Source organism: Paracoccidioides brasiliensis (genome assembly GCF_000150735.1).
Source record: "Paracoccidioides brasiliensis Pb18 unplaced genomic scaffold supercont2.5, whole genome shotgun sequence".
NCBI lineage: Eukaryota > Fungi > Ascomycota > Eurotiomycetes > Onygenales > Ajellomycetaceae > Paracoccidioides > Paracoccidioides brasiliensis.
Window position 1 is genome coordinate 969,986 of NW_011371362.1, and position 18,611 is coordinate 988,596.

General features: G+C 46.4%; 6 protein-coding genes across 6 annotated transcripts; 3 read left to right on the forward strand and 3 right to left on the reverse strand.

Annotated features, from left to right (window-relative positions):
• Positions 1–48: 48 nt before the first annotated feature.
• On the reverse strand, positions 49–934 carry PADG_04774 (dodecenoyl-CoA isomerase; the record flags this gene model as incomplete). Its single annotated transcript, XM_010762070.1, has 2 exons — positions 49–679; positions 741–934. 2 exons carry the CDS (start codon positions 932–934, stop codon positions 49–51), a joined length of 825 nt encoding a protein of 274 aa, XP_010760372.1.
• A 1,211-nt stretch (positions 935–2,145) lies between these two features.
• PADG_04775 (uncharacterized protein) lies at positions 2,146–2,607 on the forward strand (the record flags this gene model as incomplete). Its single annotated transcript, XM_010762071.1, has 2 exons — positions 2,146–2,199; positions 2,344–2,607. The coding sequence occupies 2 exons, from the start codon at positions 2,146–2,148 to the stop codon at positions 2,605–2,607; spliced, it is 318 nt and encodes a 105-aa protein (XP_010760373.1).
• A 396-nt stretch (positions 2,608–3,003) lies between these two features.
• On the reverse strand, positions 3,004–3,529 carry PADG_04776 (uncharacterized protein; the record flags this gene model as incomplete). Its single annotated transcript, XM_010762072.1, has 2 exons — positions 3,004–3,296; positions 3,406–3,529. 2 exons carry the CDS (start codon positions 3,527–3,529, stop codon positions 3,004–3,006), a joined length of 417 nt encoding a protein of 138 aa, XP_010760374.1.
• A 654-nt stretch (positions 3,530–4,183) lies between these two features.
• On the forward strand, positions 4,184–5,439 carry PADG_04777 (uncharacterized protein; the record flags this gene model as incomplete). The annotated part of the gene is made up of 2 exons (XM_010762073.1): positions 4,184–4,375; positions 5,098–5,439. The coding sequence occupies 2 exons, from the start codon at positions 4,184–4,186 to the stop codon at positions 5,437–5,439; spliced, it is 534 nt and encodes a 177-aa protein (XP_010760375.1).
• A 1,171-nt stretch (positions 5,440–6,610) lies between these two features.
• PADG_11822 (importin-alpha export receptor) lies at positions 6,611–11,788 on the reverse strand (the record flags this gene model as incomplete). Its single annotated transcript, XM_010762239.1, has 9 exons — positions 6,611–6,839; positions 8,439–8,882; positions 8,955–9,134; positions 9,203–9,506; positions 9,565–9,647; positions 9,702–11,026; positions 11,116–11,286; positions 11,347–11,654; positions 11,719–11,788. The coding sequence occupies 9 exons, from the start codon at positions 11,786–11,788 to the stop codon at positions 6,611–6,613; spliced, it is 3,114 nt and encodes a 1,037-aa protein (XP_010760541.1).
• Positions 11,789–12,864: 1,076 nt separating this feature from the next.
• PADG_04780 (uncharacterized protein) lies at positions 12,865–17,799 on the forward strand (the record flags this gene model as incomplete). Its single annotated transcript, XM_010761836.1, has 2 exons — positions 12,865–12,919; positions 12,974–17,799. The coding sequence occupies 2 exons, from the start codon at positions 12,865–12,867 to the stop codon at positions 17,797–17,799; spliced, it is 4,881 nt and encodes a 1,626-aa protein (XP_010760138.1).
• Between the last annotated feature and the right edge of the window lie 812 nt (positions 17,800–18,611).

Genomic DNA, 18,611 nt, shown 5'->3' on the forward strand with positions numbered 1-18,611 from the left:
TTGAAGTAGCTACAAAAAAGGAGAGGGAGGATTCCACCACAAATCCAATCACAGCTTATGCTTCTTCTGCCCGCTCGCAATCTTCATAAACTCCTGCTGTGGAATCCCGCTCAAAAACCGATCTATCCCCGTAAACACCTCCGCCACATTCTGACGTTGCAAAAGCTCCCTCTCAGGCCGCCTAATCAACTCCTTAATCTTAATCATACTATCTTGATTCAAATGCGTCCCCATCCTCTCCTCAACCTCCTCCAACACCAACTTCAAAAACCCAGCCGCATCCTCCTTGCCCCCCGGCGCCGTGAAAACCTTATTAACATACCCCGTCGAAACCAGATCCTCAATGGGAATCCGCTTGCTCATAATCAGCGCCTCGTTGGCCTTGGAGATTCCCAAGCGCTCGACAAAGGCACGGCTGGCTCCACCTTCCGCCACGAGGCCAAGGGAGGAAAACGGGGTCAGCAGGAAGGTGTGCGGAGCGGCGTAGATGAAGTCTCCAAAGGCGGTTAGGGCTGCGGAGAGGCCGACGGCGGGGCCGTTGAGGGCTACGACGAGGATTTTGGGGTGGTTGGCGAAGGTGAATGTGATGTCTAGGTTGTTTGCGACGAAGTTGCGGAGGAATTGGCGGCGGGCATCGTTGCTGTCGCCGGAGGGGCGGACGGTCTGGACATCGGCGCCGCTGGGGAGGGAAAATGTTAATCGATGGCGAAACAGAGGTGGGTTAGAGACAATTGACTCACGCGGAGAAGAAGCGGCCTGTTCCTGTTAGGACAGTGATGAAGATGTCATCCCGCTGAGCAACTTCGCGCATCTTCTGGCCCAGTTCCCAGTAGTGGTCAACGCCGAGGGCATTGAGCTTTTTGGGTCTATCGAGGGTGATGATGGCTATACGGCCTTGGTAGGTCACCGTGACTTCTTTGGCTGCAGTGCACATGTTTGCAAGTAATTTATTTTGTTTGCTTGGACTATTTTGGCAAAGATATAACAAACTGGACAAGCCAAAAAGCCAGATTGCAGGAGATATATGTTATATCGAAAGGGATAATATCTTTTGTGTTGTGGAGAAGAGTACAGATGTTCCCCGGAAAATATCCACCGCAAAGATAAGGAAGAAGGAAGAAGAGATCAATTAAATAGCCAGAGAATCTTCATAATCAAGATGCAGAGAGGTAGCACATGAACAGATGTATGTGCCGTGCCGCTTGATTAAATGCTTTCTACATAAAGGAGGGGGAATGTAGAAACACCCGCGGTTAAGGGACTGTCTGGCTTGAAAATGTAGCCGAATTTGACCAGCAGATCAGAAGGGGCCAAGATATAACACAAGGGAATAATAATTAGGGGACCAACATGTACACCTCCCTGGGACAAGACATTAACACTGAACATAGAGAACAAGCAAGTCTATCCTCCCTCCAATGCATCCATCCATGGATGGATCTTACGCAGGTATCCCCTGTTCGAGCCAGAAAATGAAGTTGAACAGAGAAAACTCAGTGAAAGTTGCCGAGGTTCAAAGCAGGTTACAGACAGATTAGTCAGCCCGATATTGTAATCACGTGTAAAGAATTATGAATTAAGCCCAATTAGGTTAACCAGTTAGTCAGGACCAATGACTAAGAGATAGCCACGAGAAAACCTCTTTTATCCGTGCAGAAAAAAATAAGAGACCAACTGAAAAGACAACGGAAGCGGAGGAAGAGAGAGGCGCAGATACAGAAATATTTCTGCCAATTGGCCGCAATTCGAGAACCCCCCTCTTCATATCCGTCCGTTCCATCTTTCGGAATTCACTCGTTGCTTTGAATACATCGAACCCGTCCTATCGCTTGAACCCAGTTCGACACTGGTATCTCCTCCTGAGTCCCCCGCAGCACATCGCTTTCGCGGAAGCGAAAAAGACCAATATTTCTGTTCAGAAAAAAAAGGGCCTCTCCTACACTTCACTTTTGAATACATGGGGAAAGTATAGAGGTATAAATGAAAAGAATTACCAGGCAGAAAGACCAGAAGGAAAGAAATAGAAGAACATATCAATCCACCTTCTACAACAAAATCCAAGACTACTGCAAAAGGAATATATAGCGAGATACGAACAAAGAAAGATACATGAGAGGAACCCCCGCGCATCTCTACTAATCAACAATGCTCAGCGCCATCCTCCGCAGGCTCCAAGGCGGGAACCTGGAAGTCTTCAAGGTATAAAACTATTATCACCTTCCCTCCCTTGCTACCACTCCCCCCCCCCCCCCCCCCAAAAAAAAAAAAAAAAAAAAAAAAAAAAAAAAAAAAAAATTAGGGTAAATTTGAAAACCCGCTAAGCCACCCACCTGCCCGCTCCAGTTCGGCATCTATATCCTTTTCCCCATCGGCTGCATGTACTACTTCGGCACAAACCTCGAAGAACGCTTCTCCGTCCCCGGCTACTGGCCCACGAAGGAGCAATCGCATAAGATTCCAATGGAGCTAGAGGAGATTGAGAAGGAATTGGCACGCATGAATAAGCAGAAGGCGCTGAGGAGAGCGCAGCTGAAAGGGGAGAATGCCGAGAGCCAGAGTGGAAGTGGGAGTGGGAGTGGGAGTGGGAGTGCCGAGGCGGGTTCATGAGATGGATGTTGGAAACAACTGGGATGGTTGTATGTGGACGTTGTTTATGGGGTGTTTTAACTGGAGATCGGTAACATCTTTGCTCCTTCAATTCTCTTTCGTTATATATATATAAATGGATGTGAGGATGCAATTGTTAAATCGTGGATCTTAATTTGGCATGGGATTGAGGAGTTGAGGAGTTTGAGATAGGATTTAATTCTTGTTCTTTTTTCTGTTTTCCATTTTAGGGGTTTGCCATATTGTGAATAGATCTGTAGAGCCACTCCAGAAAAATTGAAAAAGACATAAAGCTTTCCCCCCCCCCCCCCAAAAAAAAACCCCAACCCGCAAATCAAACCCCTGCCCTCAAATTTAAAAAATTCAATCCCCACCAACCAAGAAAAACATCCATCATCACAGCTCCCCCACCGCCCTCCCCGCCGCTGCCGTCGCAGCCCTTGCCACATTTTTCGCAGTCTCCATTAACCCGTCATACCCCTTCTGCTGCGTAGCGGACAGGACAGATTTGCCAGTTGTGGAGGCAACAGCGGCGGTGACAGCGGCAGTGACGTTTGCGAAGGGGGGGTCTGTGAAGGTGTCTCCGGCCCAGTAGTACCAGATGCGCTTGCTGATGGTTGCGACGTGGTTGGGAAGGTAGACGTAGGCGGCTGTGAGGAGCATGGAGGTTATGAGGAGGAGGAGGGTATCTGTTGTTTACAATTGCGGCAATGGTTGCAGCCGCGGTTGTTAATTAGGGGAAATGTGGATTTGAGGAGCTGTGTGATATTAGAGGGTGAGGGGAGGATATAGGCGTACTGAAGATGAATTTCTCTGTCGGGGTAAGCATGTACAGGGCGACGGTGACTTCATATTGGTAGTTTTTCAGCCGGAGCCAGCGTAGGAAAGAGGAGATGATTGAGGGAGAGGTGGTTTGGGACATGGTTGCTGATGTGTTAATATAGATGGAGATGTTGAAGTAGAGGTAGAGGTAGAGGTAGATGTGCGGTTGGTACGGCTTGTTTTAGTAGGCTTGGTCAATGTCAGTCACAGGCTGGAATGGCGCATTTCATCGGATATCAATTAAGATTATCGAGATATTCAGATACCGCAAGTCGGCGGTAAGGGAGTCCGCTGTCAGAGAGTCAAATGGTAGGTAAATCACTTAGATGTTGGACTATGCCAAAACGCTAAAGCAAACACGGCAACTGAAACGAGTGTCGTATCGCAAGTATATATTTAAACTATGTTACTGTTGGCCTCTTTGCAAGTGAGGTTCTGGTTGGAAAGGTTGTTTAAAGATGGGAGAATTGCGTAGGGTTAAACCAGATAAAAAATAATTCCGCCGCATTAAGTTCATATTTTTCCTTGGGACGAGGCTTAACCAACGGTCAGATAAAAAACCTCGTTAAAGTTAGGAGGCAAATAAACAATATACCTCACTTCTGGAACATCATCCTTCAAACTGTAACTAACTCACTCTACGTCATCAGCTTTAGGTTCTCCTTCTGATCATTCAACAGTCGTTCCCCCCATCCAATCAAATTGCTGTCGTCCTCGTCCACATCCCGCATATGACATCCCCTCCGGCTTAACCATGTTTCTCCTCCGCGCAGGCATACCTCTGCGGAGGACAAAGCAACCATGGCAACAAGTACACTACTCTGTGAGATTCTTCTCGCATTGCCATCAGCTATCTGTGAAGCAAATGCCACCACGCCCAAAGCTTAATCCTGCTGAAGTTACTGGCACCTATCTCAAGGGATCGGGCCCCGGGGGTCAGGCTATTGTTAGTACTTCACCTTTTTTTTTTTTAAACAAAAACAAAACAAAAAAAAAAAAAAAAAAAAAAAAAAAAAAAAAAAAAGCCGAATTGCGTCCCTGTTCTTGTCCTGTTCTGTTGGTCTCGTTTGAGAGGTCGGTTTGAGGAGTTTTGTATGCATCTATGGATGGGATGGAAAATGATTGATCTATATTCCGATTACAATTCAATTGTCTCTCTTAAACTACCTTTACGCGTTATTCTACCCATAAGTTTCATTTAGATTGACAAGGTCCTTTCTCTTTGTTATGTTTCTTTGTTATGTTTCCTTTTTATTTGCCGTCTTTTCCTTGGTCCACTGTTCTAAGTGTCATTATTTACGGTGCAATTGGATGCTGCTGGACGCTTTGATATCTTACTGGGAGACCCTCCCATGGTACCCAACCACTCTACGTCTATCGCTCTCTGCAATGCAGAGATACAAAGCATCTTGTGCAAACGGGTCCTAGACGGATTCCATTAGTCATTGACTACTCTAGGAATCATGGATAATGGCACTTGCTAAAGGACCTCCTGTTCAGCCCTCAGAAGTTCTCTCATCATCCACCAAGCCAAAAGAGATGCCTTACATCAATTCTTCCTTCCACTTCCCCCTTCCCAAACCCATTCGCATTTGACGAATCCCCATTTTGCAAATCCCTACCTCTCTGCAAGTGTATCCTTGCTAATTTCTAACAACCCAAACCCAGAACAAAACCAACTCCGCCGTCCAGCTCATCCACAAACCAACCGGAATCGTCGTCAAATCCCAGGCGACGCGCTCGCGCACCCAGAACCAGAAAATAGCCATGGGTATCCTGGCAGAGAAAGTCGAGCTTCATCTAAAAGGCGATAAGAGTCGGGCGGCTATCGTGGCTGAGACGAAGAAGAAGAGGAAGGCCAGGAGTGTTAAGAAGGCTCGGAGGAAGTATAGGAAGTTGGAGGAGGAGAAGAGGAGGAGGAAGAAGGAGTTAGGGATGGAAAGGGAGGGGGGTGGGTTAGAGGGAGTAGAAGAGGTAGAAGCGATAGAGACGAAAGCTGAAAGGAAATGACAAGAAAAGGAGATGGTGGGGGAGTATCAAGTGGTTGGGAAGCGCGGAAGAGGGGAGGGGAAAAAAAGGTACTGATAACGCGGACGAGCAGCGGTGATTTTAAGATTTGAACTTAACTAGTTGATGCTCGCCTATGGAATAGATTATTTCCTTCTCTTTGGTTTTTGAAGATTTCCATGGCGTCCGCGGGTCTAGGTAAGGCGCAATAACAATCAATAGAACCTTTGGCGATAATTCTCTTATATGGTCTTTCACATCTTCCTTGATAGCCGCTGTCCGGCCCAATGTTGAAATTTATCAGCTGATTGATCCAACCCTCTGTTGCAGGTGGCCAATCAACAACATCAAATAGTTACTTAGGAGGTGACACTGTTCCCTTGAAATGTTTGATCCATCGAGTGGAACCTTGCTAATATGAGGCATCTACACAGTATTAGAAATAAAGAATGATATAGCCAAAGGTTCAAAGGCCTAGAGCGTGATTTGATAGCGGACATGTGCCTGCTGAGCCTTCTGAGGGCCTTTTATCTAACGATCCGGTAGGCCATGATCACTAGCTACTCCGCTAACAATAACTAACTGAATGCCTGGAGTAAGTCGACTTTCAAATCTCTCCAATTCTCCAAACCAACACTAACCCTCAACAGCCTCCTATTAACTGTCGAATCCGACATTGCACGCCACTCAATCGGAGATTCCACTCCTCCGAGGCTAGTTGCATGATGAAAATACATGAGCTTACTGGGTAACTTCCGAGCAAAGTCGTCACTGCACATAATGATAGAAATCACAGGCCCATAATCCATTCGGCATCTTTTCAATAAGCAAGTTTCATTCTAGAGACTGGCGTCATATATCTTGTCAACAGCGGGCCTGTATAACAAACTCATCACTTTCAAAAGCGGTTCGTGGTAGTGCCGGTCCCTTCAAAGCCCTATGGAGCCGTGAAACCAATTTCGCACTGCACACCACGGACTTCCAACGTCCGCAGACTCCAGACACCAAGCCAACCTTTCAGATTCCCCAGGACATTTCCAACAGTCGCCCGATCCTCAAAAAAAAAAAAAGCCGTTTCACTCATTCCGCATTCCCAATGGCGGGAACCCCACATAGAAGATCTCAGTGAACCTCCGAAATATTTTGACCCAGAATGGATGATGATATCAGCAACTCATAGGAATGGGTCTTGCAATCCTGGCGGCGCAAACGTGCTGTCTACAATGAGATATGTACCCCTCTGGTAGGCGACCTTGGAATATTTCTCGATGTTGTATGCTCCACCTCGTGGATTAACGGGGGTTTCGAGCAGGATCACATCCCCTTTTCTAGGTTCAGCAGGGAAGTCAAAATCCAGCTTCTGAAGTCCTGAAAGACGGGAAATGACAGCGATCACTTCATTACTGCCGTCGTGTTATCCTTCACCAGCAGACACATGGCGCGGGGTTTCAGGAGTGATATTGCGGCCTGGAGAGCTGCTATGCCGCTGGAATAGCAAACTGCAGGTGAATTTAGGTGAGAGGAGAAGATTGCTTCAAACCTTCTCGTGTTCGGTGCAATATCTCGGGAATATATATATTTTTTCCTGTCGAAATCTCCCGGGAATTAGGAAGGATGGCAACATCAGTTTGCCGGTGTTTCTGTTTCATGTTTACTAATTCATAACACAGGAGCTAGAATCACATACTATGGCATCTGATCCTCTCTGGGGGTCAAGCAATTCGGGTCACTGGGCTATCTGAACGTGGTGGACAAGTGAATTGGAGGTGTGACACTTCCAGAGCGAAAAGCATGCAAGCAAAAGTAAGGGAAAGTGACTTGAGCAAGACCATAATGAACTCGGGCATCATACGTCATAAATATACTCATTTCAGGGCGCGTTTTAGCGTCCATTCTGACAGTCCCACCTCCGCTTGGTAACAACCTTATTAAACACCTGGGCAGCGATTTACCGACCCTCCATGATGTCCTAATGCCTATCGACTAGATTAAAACACATGAACCTCTACCATACAGAAGAATCTTGTTTCAAATATCGATAAAAAGAAAACATTAGGTCACATGAAGGCTTTCTGTTTCACCTCATCAGCTATCTCTCCGCAGCCCCTCATTGTTACCCCTCACTCACTAATCTAATCTATATAAGACCCCATCAACCCCTCCCACCAGAACAAATATCGTGCTGGACTTCTACCTCCCTATCCAAATTTCACCTAGAGAAATCAAAATAACTAAAACTCCCCAAACCAAACGCATACAAATACACGTTTAAAATACAATGAATCCCGTCGACTCTCACAACTCGACCTGCCCAAGTTGCGGCGTCATCTTTGATGGCGGTGCCAAGACCTGCGAGGCATGCGGTGCGGTATGTTTGTTATATTTTCAGTTTTATTTATTTATTAATTTTATTTTAATTTGATGGTCTTGGATTATTTTCGCACGTTCATACCTAACGGGATCATATACTAGTCATGCCCTATTACATAACGACATATATAATTCATGTTTAGCCCCTTACCGCGTTCAACCGTTGGGCGGGGGTTATGTAGCTGTTTGGTAAAAACAGGGAGCACATGGGGTTAGAGAAGGGGTTCAGGAAGACCGGGAAGATTTTCAGGGATGTGGCCATATAGGGGCATGGACGCTCGTTTCTTATGAGTGGTTATGCGGATGTTTTGTTATCTTTCACAGCTGGTGAGGGAGACAATTAATCACTGTATCTGGTTGTTTTAATACATGATATTAGTGGGTTGCTGGCGACGATAATTGAGCTCTATACGTGATAATTTTCAGGAGAAGAATCAGTAGTTCCTGTCAGCTTCAGGATGCCTCATCAATATCACATATCATTAGATTCTGTACTTTCGAGGCTCAGACAGCAAAATGAAAATCTAAATGTACTGTACGTTCGCACAAGACCAATATAGTAATATTACCCCATGCATTCATACATCCAAGCAGCTCCGTAAGTCAATTCTCCACACCACCTTAAAATTCACCCACTAAGCAACGCCTCCAACCCGGCCTTCGCCTCAGGACTAAGCCTCTCCTCTGCAAATGCCGAAATCCTCCCGCCATGCTTCTTATCCGTCTCCTTCAAATACGACCCAACCCAGACATTATACTGCGATCCAATATCGGGCCGGAGATCCCTGGGTGTCGGCCGGATGGTGTTCAGTTGCGTAAAGCCGACGCCAAATGCCATATCCTCAACGTCGTTTTCGGCAATGATGTCACCATTTGTTACAGGGAGGGGTGACTGGCCGAGAAGGTTTAGTAGGGCTTCACAGGTGAATGCCCATCCCTTCTTGTAGCGGGTGGCGAATGCTTCGGAGTTGGCGAGCGTTTTTGCGAAGGAGATTACGGCTGTTTTGCGGTCGAGAGGGCGGGCGAGTTTTTGGGTTTCGGGGAGGATTATATTGAGGTAGATTGGGGTGAAAACGCTAGTGAATGGCTGTTAGTATAGGGTTGAAAGGGAAGGAAAGGTATGTTTGGCATGGAGAAGCGAGAGTTACCCAGATTGTACGTTTTCTGTTACTTGGATGAAGAAATCCGCGCTGTAGCCTTTGGCGTCATTAGCAGAAATGAAGTGGTAAAATCGAACAAATCGGAGACAGAAGTTTTCTGTCTTGGAGTGTTGAAGACGGGTGAGGATGATTCGGATTATGGGGACGAAGTATTGTTCCAGCACGGACCTAGTTGAAAATCAATCAGTATATTTTTGTATGCATTATGGATGGGGTTCGCAGGTAAGATGGCATACGAAGGGAAAGTGGCAATGACACTCTCTAGAAGATCAAAGCCATAGCTCTCGCTTGCTTTGGAAGAGACGAGCTTCTGAAATATACCCAGAATCGGTTCTATTTGATTATTTGTCCTGATCGATTGTTCTCCACGGGTGATAATAGATGACAGGAGGCGGACGAGGGCCGGAACATTGCCCTTGGACTCCCACATGGCGGGCGCAATGATCGGGGCGACTAGGTTTTGATAGTATTCTGGAAGAGTTCCGAATGGGTTGGCCTCGAGTAACGCTGCGAGCAGCTGAAACACATACGGAGCGAACTCTAATCTCAGTATTAGTAACAACTTTCTCTTGATTACGGGCTGCTGTGGAAATCTCACCCTGGACGTCACTCTGCAGGACAGCGACAAAGGGTGGATAGAGTGTCTCCTCAAGCTTTGCTGGCTGTGAAGGAGCAGCAAATCTGTAGTGGTAATGTTAGATATGATTAAACAATTTGTTGAGCTGCAGTACTAACCTGATCAGAGCACCTAGGGCTTCAAAGTGGTAATAATAAAATCTAGGGTTACTTGGGTTCGTGCTGATAATCTGGGTAATGGTGATGAAATGGCGCAAAACGCTGTCAGTGAGCGGAACAACAGCGTCCTTGATAACGATGAGCACTCTCATGACACATCTCATCAGGAATTCGTTTTCTTGGACCTTTGGCGGGGCCGGGTCTTTCTCTATTAATCGGAAGATGTGCTCGAGAAGATCTCCAGCCAATGGAGTAATGGAGCTGGGTGGGATCACAGGTTGCCCCACGCCGTCTGTCAGGAACAGGATCCTCTCCAGCGCTACAGCCGCGTAAGTGTACACAACGTATTCGGACGCACCAAGGTGTTTCACCAGCAGCGGCAAAACCTCTTGCCACTGCTCTTTCGTTATCAGACTCCGGAATGCGTACAGATACTTGACGGCATCCACTTTGAGAATTGGATGCACGCCACTCTCCATAACGAGATCGGATGCCAAGTGTTTTTGGAAGAAATCCGTTATATTCACCAGGCTGTTAGTGCTGGTGACGCCGTGAATCGCAGTGGCAACGCCTTTAGCCGCAATAGCTGAAAATAAATAGACAGCAGTATCCTTTGATTTCCAGTGTTCTGATGGGTTTTTGCTGTATTCCGCCAGGTAATGGTCAGAATACTGGGTGACAACTTTTGTGACAGATTGCTCGAATATTTCCAGCAGACGTCGCAAGAAGTCTGTTGCAGCTCGTCTCCTTGTATCGCTATCTGAGCCCTCAAGATCTCTCCGAATGAATTCAATTGGCTCATCTTCAAACATCTCAATATCCGATTCGCGCAAGCTGATATTGGGAAGGATTACCTTTTCAGTAATTTGACTCAGGGTACCCTCATCTTGGAATGCGACAGCATACTCTGGTATCCGCGCAATTGAAGTGAGAAACTGTAGAGCCCTGGAGACTAGTATATCGTATTTCGTGTCCTGTCCAATTGTAGTCAGAAGGTTCCAGGAGCTCCCAATGAACTGCTGAACATGGGTTCCAAAGACATCAATATACTTCTGTACATAGAGAGTCAGAATCTCGAAGATGCCAGCCTTCACGAATTCTAGTTGTCCCGACTCCGATTCGTCGTCTGTGTGGAGCAGCGCATTGTCGTACACCAGATACTTTAAAAGAACGGCTGCGATAGCTTGTAGGTGATCCTCGAACATTGGGGGTAAATCATGCGAGGAGAGGTCGTATAGCAACTTTATCATCAAATTGAGTTGAGTGAAACCCTGCGTAAGTTGTTCCTTTTTGGATTTGTTCCGTTCAAGGAAGGTATCAAGGGACTTCAAGAATTCATTTAATCAGAGTTAGTGTTTCGCGCCAAATTGAAATAATATAGGGTAACAGAACGGTAAACAGAACGGCAATATACCTCAAGAAGAGACAGATATGGATTCCCAAACTTCTGAAGAACATGGTTGATCTCTGTGTACAAGTCATCTGACCGGAATAGAGGCCGCCATCTTTTGAAAATGGAATGTGCCACCTGTAGAACACCGATATTCACAATGGTGTTGTCAGGCGAGAATTTAGAAACAAGATCCTGTCAAACCATGTCAGCAGGCGACCATCTTGATAATTCTGCGCGGAAGAGAATCTATACATCCACAAGGGTATCCCATCTTTCCCAAAAGTCACTGTCAGCTATTATGCTTACAGCCTCGCCCAATTGAGTCTGGATTCCCGCGGGGACGGATATCATCAGGCTTATCAACTCCCGCTTGATGGTGGCTACTTCGTCGAGCGGCAACTTATAATTCCCATCCTCATCTGTCCAATTGCGCTTGATAAAGTTCTTAAAACATAATGCGCTCGCTAGACGGGTGTTGTATGGAGTGGAAGAAGCAGTAATCTGAAGGAGAAGGATAGAAAAGCCGGGCTTTGTCTCCTCTTGACGCAGCGTAGATTCAGCTATCAGGGGTGGAATGGTGTTAGATCAGAATGCAAGAACGGGATCTGCGCATTGGACCCTTACCTTGCTTGTACTGTCTTGGATCTAAGCTTGCTTCAAGAAGCCGGGAGAGAGCTGCCAGGTTGTCAGCCATGGCAGCGGGAGTGGGTATAGTTCGAGGCGGGACGATGAGAGCGAGTGAGCGGAGGAGGGAGGGGTTACTAGTAGTACGAAGAAGTATAAGAGAAAAATATAATAATGTCGTAACTATAGATGGGCTTCTTCCCAGACAGTCTTTATGGGCATATCCCACTTGGAAAGATATATGTGCAGGGCGGGGTCTGTGTGTGTCTGCCCTCCTGTTTTTCAATTTCCTTGCTGTCCGCTGACCGCCGCGGGAGTCTGCCACTGTCCGATGTGGTTTGGTATGGATTTCAACCCAGGCAAAAATGTTTTGCTTTGTCAAAGCGCCTGCTTCGGGAAGTTTGTTTTGGTGGGTATGTCAGCGGACTGTTGGCGGTCACAAAGGCGGTGAGTCAATAATTGCAAAGTACCTAGTACTCCTTTAGGCAATAATAACTATTCTGCCACTTTCATCTTTCACGTGACATGAGATCATCGGCTGCCTCCGCAACAAAGATACTCCGCATCCCAATCAGGAAATTAATGGGTCAGCCCCTTGCTGCGGCGGCCTTGGCGCCAAATATTTTCTTTCCAAGCTGATCCCGCTTGGGCTTTCCCCGGATTTACTCCTGCCCCGAGCATCATTTTCTCCCCTCGGCTCCTCTCCTCTGCTTCCTCTGCTTCCTTCTCCTCTCTTCTTCTCCTCCACTTCCTCCTCCTCCTCCTCGTTGTCATCCTGCCCTCCATTCCGCCCTCCATTCCACCCTCAGACACGCTCAACACCCTCTCCTCTCTATTTCCCGGCCATAGCTACTGTGGAATATTGTGCTGGGCGACCTTGAGGCAAACCAGCCAACCCTCGTTCCGTCACGTTTCCTGTTAGCCTGTTAACCCTCCGTGTTTCCCCCAAGGTGACCCCCAACTCGATTTTGACCTTTTTTGACCTTGGCCATTCCGATCAAAGATAACTGACTATCTCAGAGACACACAACTGGCTCAAGAGTTTACTTCCCTTCATTCCTGGTTGATATTTTTGTATGAGAGATTTCTGCGTCCGCTCTATGTTGATTCAAGCCCCACCCCCAGATCTATCTCCGATGTGATGGCATGTCTTGGCTCCCCATTCCCGCTTCAGGGCTCCCTACTTTAATATTGACACGGGGTTTTATCAGGCCTAAAGTGAACTAACTCTGGTGCGTTATTAGTCCATATACAGCTCACTGTTGTGTTCCGTCGCACGTCAACCCGCTGATCCGCCCGTCCAACTGGACGTATGACTTCTGGGGATGCTTCCTCCCCCCCCAAAATAAATCAACCTCTTCAACTTTCGCAGATGTCTTAAAGACGCTAGCAAGCGGACGCCCAAAGTCACAATCGCCCGTGCCGCATGGGAATAGCATTGGCGAACCATTTCCACAACAGATGGATGGCCGAAGGGGTAGTAGAGTCACCTTTGGTTTCGAGTCATTGCATCGGGGAAACGCTGCCTCGACCATCCCAGACTCCCAAGAGCTTCCCGATTTTGAGACTTTACAAAGGGGGATTAGCCATGAGCAACCACTTGCTGCTGCTCTGGAAATAGCAGAAACTGCAGCTCGTTCCTTACACTACTACAATGCGGAGCAAGCATTGTCGCTTTGGGAGTCAGGCAGCTATCTCATCGACTGCTCTAGCTCTGCTGATGCCCGGAAAGCTGGTTCCAACCTTCTGGAGGCAATATGTCGCCGGCAAGACCTCTCTTTACCCACGCGTCAAATTTTGTTCCATTGTATTTCGCAGTCCTTCCCGCCAGACGTGATTCCCTCCCAAGTGAATGCATTGATCTCATTGTCGGACCATGGAAGGAAATTAGATTTTACGGACAAACCTGTTTTGCCAACCATTGCCTCTTGGATAGTTCCTCTCTATGCCACAGTCGCTTCGGTGCGTTCGAAATTGAAGAAATCCAAGGCACCACGTCAAAACGGTAACGGAGTAGATGACACAGTTTTGGGAGACCTTTTTCAGTTGGTCATCGACATAATTACCTTGCAGCGTTACCCTCCCAATCCCAATGAACTCGAGCTGCTTTTGGACCAAGTTTTTACCATTTGCAAGCAAACAACTGTGGCAAATGACATTAAAAATTCCCTCTCTGTTTTTGATGCAGTTATCTTCACATCGGACGTTCCTGACGCAAGTTTTAATGGCTTGTTGGAGGTATTATGCAGCATCCATGCTTCTGTGAAGTCTCTAGCTGGTCCTACTTCACGAGCAGTTCGTAACTTGGCAAAATCACGAAAACAGTCTGAAATGGTGTCTCTGCTACATGCCTTCCTTCTAGAAACAACGGAACGTCAAGATCGAAACCTCAATGTTACTCGTGGTGCTGTTAATATTTTTAGGGATTTGTTGGCTGCCTATGGCCAGGATGGAATGCCAACTATATCTTTTGATGAGCTGGTTGGCTCCCTTCTAAGTGCGGCTAAAAAAAATGACGGCCGTGTCAACACCGATATTTTGGATGTGTGCTTAAGTTTGCTACAAGGAGAATATTCCTCGACGACATTGCAACACACCTGGTCAGATTTAACTCTCCTGATTCTCACTTGTTCCCAGCGGGTTCTGGATGCGGATGTTTACCCCCTAAGTCCGGATCCGAAAGCTCGACAAGTTTGCCCCTCAGGGTCCGGTGTGATGGACGACTTGCAATCAAATCTAGCGGCAAATATCAATCGTATCCTTACCGCTATACAATCCCTTTGGCCGAATATGAATGGGGAACAACGGGTACAATCAAGTAGCCTATTCGTCGCAGCGCATAGTCAACTAAGTCCAGCACAAGCTCAACTTTATTTCGAATTTTGCAAAGCGGAAAGGCTTTGCTACCCGAAACACCCCGAATGGACACATTTCTCTCGGGAACTTGTTAACAACTTCATCCTCCCTCAAGATAAGAACCTAGAAGTCCGCCTGCAGGCACTGAGCACATTTGAAGACGCCTATAGGTCAGACAATGCTGCCCGATTGTTTAACAAAGAAGACTTCATTTCATCATTGCTTGTTAAGTATACTGAGGAGCGCTCATATTATTTCCTTGATGCACTAGTGTCATTTTTGGTGGAAGCATCTGAACACTGCAACGAGGATACATTTAGGCTTTTGGTTGAAACATTTGGCTCACCTATGGCCAAGGACGGCGATAACGAACAAAGGTCATTGACAACCGCCCCGGCTCACCCCTTATCAAGGTCTCTTTCATCTGCTGATGTGTCGGAACCGTCATTGGCAAATGTCGCGACAATTGGCCTGGTTAAAATGTTTCTGAGGTCATTAAAGGACGCCCCGGTGAATGCCTCAATTATATACGAGAAGCTTATTGAAATCGCTCAATCACGAAATAGGCCAATCGATTCACGCTTGACCGCCCTCAAATTACTTTTCCGCCTCCGTTGTGACTCTACCGGATCCATCTATGTCATTTCTTCCACAGAGAATGAATTCCTGATCAGTGTATTATGTCGGACTGTTGATCTTACTTCCAGAGCAAGCATAAGCGAAGAATCTTCCTCAGAACGCATATCAAAGACTGAGGAAAGTGCGTCACAGGCCCAAGGTGGTAGGTCATCTTTGAAAGACCAAGCATCTGTGCCCCTTCCCACATCTAGCGGTCGATCAAATGCCCAACTCCGCACTCTAAAATGGACTCCACCTGTTTGGACTCATGCCGAACCAAAGGGTCTGCCTGAAGACCCTCCACCGTATGCCAGCATTCATACAGTTGCCTATTTGAATGACGTGACCACTGAGCAACCAGATGAAGCGAGGAAAATCCCTCTCAGGATAAATCTGTGGTTGGAAACGGTCATTTCACTTTTTCAACAGGAGAAAATTTGGGATGTTTACAGCTATGTCCTAGCTCATCTAGGGCCACAGTTGATAAATAGAGATCTTTTCCAGAGTGCAGTCCCTCAGATTAAGCTTCTCCGCAGTGTCCTCTGTGAACAAATAAAGAATGAAAGTTTTCTAGAGCCTCCTGGGTGGACTGGCGTGAGAAAAGCAGATATTGCTCTTTGTATTCTCGACTCTCTTACCATGCTAATCAGTTTCCATCAACACTTCGCAAAAAGCGAACAGGACGAAATTGTGCGCACTTTTATTCAGGGCATCGGTTCTTGGGAAGGCACCTCGCGCGGCTGTATACATGCTTTGTCTGTCTGCTGCCATGAGATACCCCTCTCAGTGACTAAGGCTCTGAACGTAATCGTCGATAAAATGTCAAAAATAATCACTCGATCTAATATTGCTGCTCATATCCTTGAGTTTCTGGCCCTCCTCGCTCGATTACCAGATGTTTACGTCAACTTGCGAGATCAGGAAATTCGGCCCCTATTCGGGATTTGTGTTCGATATATACAGACGTCGAGGGAGAGGTATAAGTCAGGTAATCCAGTGAGCTTTCGGTCTAGTTCATTACCTTCGCGGTTAAGCGGAGGTATCAAAGAGCTGCCATCAACGCAGTCTACGGAGCCCTCGGATTCGACAAGTGCCGACGACCTCTCAAGATACGTCTACATTCTAACATATCATGTTATGGTTTTCTGGTTTCTTTCCCTTAAGCTCCAAGATAGAGCAAACCACGTAAATTGGATCTCCAAACGTCTCATCTTCACTGACGATCAGGGAAATCATGTGGTCGATGAGCAAAGCCAAGTCTTTATCGATTTCATGCAGAGAGTGACGTTCTCGGACTTGGGGGATACTATACCCTTTGAAAAGTTTCCACCCTCCGAGTCAGATGGGCCCGTTAGCAAGAAGTCTTGGGTTGTTGGAATGAGCATCGTTACCATTGAAACTGCAGGCGCGAGTGGATTAAGTCAAGTTACGAAGAGGCAAGCATCTGGAACGACGTATGCTATCTATCAACAACGAACAGCGCCAGTTCTGCCACACCAAATACCTGTGTACCCCGGTTCACATTCACTTAGCGACGGTCCTTCCTCACGAGCGGCAATTTTACCAAGTCATGTTCTTCTTCAAATGACAACTACGGCCATGCCCATGCCGATAAGCATGCAGCCTATACCTCTACCGGATGACGATTTCACCCGGCGGGCAATCCGCACATTTGACAGGAATGACATTGTCGATGGCCATAAAATTGGGGTCATCTATATCGGAGAAGGTCAAACTCAGGAGGCTGAAATCCTAGCAAACGTGTCAGGAAGTCCAGATTACGACTATTTCCTCTGCGGTCTTGGAACAAAAGTTTCAATCAAGGATGCCAAATTCAATACTCAGGGATTGCACAGCGACCATGACGGAGAATATACATATGCATGGCGCGATCGAGTAACGGAAATCATCTACCACGTTGCCACAATGATGCCCACGAACCTCGAGACCGATCCCAGGTGCGTAAATAAGAAGCGACATATTGGGAACAGTTTCGTGAACATCATTTTCAACCGCTCCAACCTTGCTTTCAACTTCGACACCATCCCGTCTCAGTTCAATTTCGTCAATATCGTGATCACCCCCGTTTGCAGGATCAGTCCCTTCCACAACCCTAATTCTGAACAGAAATCAACCGATATTCTCGACTTTAGCCGATACTTCTACGTCGTCAAGGTAATGACTAAATCGGATTTCCCAGACTTATCCGCGTCCGCTGTACCAAAAGTTATCTCCTGCAAAAATCTTGCTTCCTTCGTCCGCATTATCGCACTGAACGCTTCATTCTACTCGTTAGTCTCAAGCCGCGATTCAGGTGAACATCTGTCATCCTGGCACAACCGTCTCCGTGAGATTCGGAGGCTACGAGATCGTGCCACTGCATCGGCATCAATATCAGCACAAGGAGGAGTGGAGGGTACCACTGACGGCCCCAGTGAAGGAGGAACATATTCTCCATACCGGCGGAATATGAAAACTGTCATCCAACCCGAGGAACTGCCTATCCATCCATCTGGAAGGTCAAATTCCTCTCCAAGCTCGGAATGGGCGCCGCAACCGGAAACCAGCGTATTCGCCAGCCTGGACTTTACAAAATGGAGTAGATGATTACGAAACCAGCACGTCCACCAATATCCCCTCTGCGCTAAACATATTTACAAGTTTCGGGTTTTAACCTGAATCACATGGTGGAATGACACAGGACATCAAAACGCCAAAATTTTACACGTTAATGACCTTTCCAAAACAAATAATTATATAATTAAAAATTAGAAAAAGGACAGTTTAGGAGCGCAAAAAATGGGAACGGGAAAGTATGGCATGTTATGACAAGGTCGCATTTTTATTATGAATTTGTTCAGCGTTACTATATATACTTTCGCTTTTTATACTCCCACACGAGCGTATATTTTCCCGAAGTTACGGAGCGGAGATTCTGTTTTCTTTCTTCTATTCCATATGTTAATGTGTCCATACCCCATCTCCGTCTCAAAAAAACGGAAAAAAAGTTATGTATTTATTGCTGAATATTATAACTTCTAACTACTACCATGGCCCGATATTCAATCAAGGACATCATTCAAAAAAAAAGTAAAATATAATATAATATAATATAATATAATTACTAAGATCCTGTTCCGAAATGGAAGTAGTGCTAAAAACGAATCCACTAGTTGAGAGACACCCGGAATCCTTTACAATTCTCTACTGAAGCTATGAATATACATAGTGTATGTACGTACAGAAGGATCTCACTCCAGGGTTGAAATGACGGGAGGCTCAGCCCATCAATTTTTTGGGCCCTATTGACCCGTGAAGGGGAGGCTAATTTTTACTCCGGAGTTGGACCCACAAACCTTATTTCAACTCCAACCACTCACTAAACTAACTCCTAGACAAATACAATATTTACACATCAC